This window comes from Vombatus ursinus, unplaced genomic scaffold (genome assembly GCF_900497805.2).
Source record: "Vombatus ursinus unplaced genomic scaffold, bare-nosed wombat genome assembly UNPS02014810.1, whole genome shotgun sequence".
Classification (NCBI taxonomy): Eukaryota; Metazoa; Chordata; class Mammalia; order Diprotodontia; family Vombatidae; genus Vombatus; species Vombatus ursinus.
Window position 1 is genome coordinate 48,387,594 of NW_020954588.1, and position 4,633 is coordinate 48,392,226.

Here is a 4,633-nt window from a genome sequence, read left to right on the forward strand (position 1 = left end):
AGAAGATTCTTTTGTTTCCTGAGGATCCCAATTATAACAACAAATAATAAAACCCTTCCATTCTTCACTTGGTACTAGATTTTTCTTTAAAAAAAAATGGTTGAGGGGAGAGGATCTTTAGGTCCTGGTAAAACTTTAAGTATACTACCATATGCTCATTTACTCATAACTCATTTACTCACTCTCATTTTCCTCATTCATTTACTCACACTCATAAGAAGTCTCCTGTCTCTGGTCTTCATGAAGGGGAGTGAAGACATCCCTCAGCTGGAGAGGGTATGCTAATAAAAGGCATTTGGGTCTCAGCCCAGTCTGAACATTCTGAAATTTGCTAGAAAACAAGGCAAATGGCATTGGGAGAAGATCATAATGAATTAACCAGAGGTCAGATAATCATGATTTAACTTTATTTCACTCCTGCAGAGTAGTGAGTTGTTGTTCTTTTTAATGAGGTCTGTGTCACTTGTATTCTCCTCTGGCTGCTGATGTAGGGTGTTTGGGGACCACCAACCTTTCCACTGAGTTCCATGTCAAGAGACTTCTATCCTCAATTAGCACATCTGCTATTGACCTTTTCTTTGGGTGTTGGTTCTGATGTGTACAAGGCCTTATGTGTCCCCATAAGAATGGCAAAATGTGATTAAGCTGATAGGTTTATTCCCAATTAGGCATAGCACGAGTTATTTTCCAGGTGACTGAGTAGGATTTTCCCCCTGCCTTAATGAATCAAAGTAAAGATAACGAACCAAAGTAGAGATGGAGTAGAATAGGGCCTGGATCACTTAATGCAGCCAATCGTGTAAAGCTCACCAAACAACCATAAGTTAGTTCCATTTTTCTACTGCTTCTCTGCAAAAGTAGAGTGAGAAAATAGTGAAGTTTTAAGAACCAGCCACAGGATAGCTAGAGTGCCTTGAGACAGCAACAGAATAGAAACAAATTGTTCCACTGGCAAAAGCTAAGGATGTTTTGTGGGGTGGACCCAAAGAAGAGATCCGACAGCATCCCTCTCCACTTTCTACTCTTTGGCCCTGCCTTTCCATTGAATATTGAGCTATTCTCTTTCCAATCATAAAAAGATTTCTTTGATAATCATACTTCTATCAATCAATCAATAAGCATTAATTAAGCATCAATTAATTATGCGACAGGCACATCCTTAGTTCCCATTTAGTTTCTGTTGTTTGACACTCATGCACAGGTGAAGGTTAGTTTGAATAGATAATTAAAGATAATAATTATCCTCCCAAGCAACAAATATCCTTCCCTGCCCCCATATCTGTTCTTAGGATCTCCAGTGGAAAATGGCCTCAAAACGAATTCGCTTTCTCCATCTTCTGCTTTGCTGAGGGAACTCGCTTGCCTAAAGGAATGAGGATAGATTTGCTCTTTGCAAAACAACTTTTCATTAGTTCATTGAGACTCCCAGTATCCATGCTGAGTCTCATACCTTGTTCTAGGCTATTCTGAGATTTCCTGGTGTGTGGTCCATTGTATTTGGGCAGTAGGATGGTGAAGGGCCAGGAGGAGAATCATTTCTTCCCAAATTCAAGAGCATCAGAGAGGTCAAAGTCCACATATGGGCTCTCTTCCTTGACTGGGCCCATCGCATCAATCGGTTTCCATGGGCGTCCAGGGCATTTGGGGGCAGATGGTTCTGGAAAATCAGGCACCAAAGTAAACAAGGGGCTCTTTGGCTGGACAGGGATGTCTGGGATCCAGTCGTCATCTGTGTCCTCTTCCTCCCCTGCCTTCTCCTTTTCCTTCTCCTTGGTTGTAGGCTCAGATGGGGGACTGGTTGGGTTAAGATCAAGGAGATCTAAATCTTGAAAATCAGAAGGGGTAATAGTGACCTCTTGCAGTGATGAGCTAAGGAGGGGTGGTGGGCCTTGTGTCTCCTCTTGGGTCTTGGAAGAAGGAGAATTCTCTTTAATGGGGCTGTCCAGATACCCGTTTGTCCAACTCCCATGGCTTTTCTTGTCTTTTTTCTCATGTTTCTGATGGCCTTCACCATGTTTGGGTTTGTGCCTGTGGCCATGCTTTTGACTGTGAGCATGCCCATGTTTATGCCCGAGGCCGAGGCCAGGGTGGTCTTTGTGCCCATGGCCAGAGCTGTGTTCCTTTCTATGCCCGTGACCAAAGCTACGAATAAGCCCTTTTTCTTTTCCTGGGCCTTGTGCTTCCTCTTGATCTGTCGTATCAGAAGTCTGGGGCTCACTTGGAGCCTCTGCTCCGTTCGTTTCTGGGATCAGTGCTGCCGCTCGAAAAGGGGAAAAACCTGGAGGTCTTTTCATAAGCATCTAAAGAGAAGCATGGACAAATGAGTTTCAACAATGACCACAATATCCCTGCACAGGCAAAGGGCACAGGCTTGGCCAGGTTCATTCATCTCACTAGGAAGCCAGAGTTTTCCCAGTTTTGGATACTTTAGTAAGGGTATGGGGAAAAGGGAAGCTAAGTGGCTGTGTTTCCCCTCTGTGTTGGCTATCACATTGATTTATAGAATGAATGGATTGTGAAGTGGTGTGGTATAATGGATAGGTAACTGGGCTTGGAATCAGGAAGACCTGGGTTCAAATCCCACTCAGAAATTTACTAGCTGTGTCACTTTGGATAAATCATGCAACTTCTCTGAGCCTCAGTTCCTTAATTCATATAATGAAGGCAATACTAGCACCTACCTCACAGGGTCAATCAAATGAAATAATATACAAAAAGTGCTTTGCAAACCTTAACAAAAGAAATAATCCTGATAAGGTAGTCAACAAATTTTAAAGGGCTACGTAAATGTGAGCTATGAGGATGATGACGATAGTGATCATAGTTGTCAATAAGACCAGATTAAATTTTTGGATCAACAATTCCACTGCCAGAGATCCAAGAGATCCAAGAAAGAGAAGAAGGACCAATATATACCAAAATATTGATAACAGTTCTTTTCGTGATGGCAAAGAAGTAATGGGAGAACTATGGGAGTGCCCATCAATGGGGGAATCTTTGAACAAATATGGTATGTGAATGTAATAGAATACTATGGTGAAGTGGCCAAGGAGATGATTTTAGAGCCCTGTATGAAGTGATGCATGGAGAAGTGAGCAGAACCAGGAAAACCTTTTATACAAAACTAACAATATTGTAAAGACAAACAAATCTGCAAGACTCAAGAAGTGATGAATGCAACGATGAACCACGATGCTATTTTAAGAATACTACCTGCCTTCTGCCAGAGGTGGGCGATGGATTCAAAATGCAGAATGAGACAAACAGTTTTGGACGTGATTAATGTGGGAATTTGTTTCACTTAATTATGTGTATTTGTTACAAGGGTTTTTTCCCAATGGAGGTAGGTGAGAAGGAAAGAAAATGCACATTAAAAAATAAAATTCAATTTAAAAGAGAATACTAGACAAAATGTGTGTTTTTTATCTATGAAGGGAGACCACCAAAATTCTGATTATAATGGTTTATATTTATATGGCACTCTACGGTTTACAAAGCAATCCCTGTGAGGTAGGTTTTTACAAATAAGGAAAGAGAGGCCCAGAGAAGGAGTAAAGTGACTTATTCATGGTCATGCTACATTTCTACTCTACCTGAGGCACCCACAAGGGAAGATGTATCTGAGACCTTGTCTATATCCCAAACAATCCTACCTCCATGATCTTCAGTTCTGAAATTTCCCAATCTGATCACAATCTCCTGCTCTGATGTCCTCTCAGCGTTCCACTCATCCTAAATATTCTCTCTGTCCCCACCACAACCTGCCACCCCATTTTCCAAATCTACTACTCCAGTTCAGGCCTCACTGTTGTCCCGTCATGGTCTTGACCTTCTAGTTAATGAATCCAACCAGACACTATACTCTACCCTTAAACCCTTGCCCCTTCAATCATTTATGCCCTGTCAATACTCAACTCTGGGCAATCCTCACTGTCTACCTTCTGTGCTCCTACTTTTAGGATGCTTGAGTAATATTATCTGACCTCAACTGGGGCTTCATTGCTACACAGTAATTTTTATTAGTCTCTAATTGACTATCATTCCCTACATTGGCTCTTCCAAAGCTCCTGTTTCCTTAGGCTCTCCACTAGCAATCCCATCACCCTCTTTCTTATGAAACTACCTTGTCTTCCAATTTGCTGAGAAAATCAAAGGCATATATTATGAGCTAGCTCACCTCCTTTACTCTCCCCCTCAAGCCCCAGGCTCATTTTTTTTCTCCATTTGCTCCAGGATGCAGTGACCTTTCCCCTTGCAAGTTCTAAACCTTCTGCTTGTTACCTTTTCCCCATCCCCTTCAGGAATTTGCCTCATCAGTTGTTCCTTCCCTCTTATCTTTGATCTCTCTCTAACTACGAGATCTCTCAAAATTTGCCAGTGACCTCTTAATTTCTCATTCCTCATCTGCCTTGTTCTCTTTCAGGATACTTCCCATTTTCTTTTTTACTGGTTTTCATCATATGTTTCTGCTCCGTAAGTACAAGCACACCCCAGTCTCAGTGCTGAGCCCTCTTCTGCACTAACTCTGTTGGTGACCTCATCATCACTAATGTGTTCAGTGATTGTCTTTATCTGTCTGGCTCTGATTCTCTCTCTCTCTCTCTCTCTCTCTCTCTCTCTCTCTCTCTCTCTC

At 42.0% G+C, this 4,633-nt stretch overlaps 1 protein-coding gene across 1 annotated transcript in view; it reads right to left on the bottom strand.

The window, feature by feature from the left end:
- Positions 1-385: 385 nt before the first annotated feature.
- The window catches only part of KNG1 (kininogen 1), a 27,170-nt gene continuing 22,922 nt past the window's right edge, over positions 386-4,633 (bottom strand). Inside the window, exon 10 of the mRNA XM_027875845.1 lies at positions 386-2,300. Within this exon, the coding sequence (XP_027731646.1) occupies positions 1,533-2,300 (768 nt within the window). The 3' untranslated portion in view covers positions 386-1,532. The remainder of the gene's footprint in view (positions 2,301-4,633) is intronic.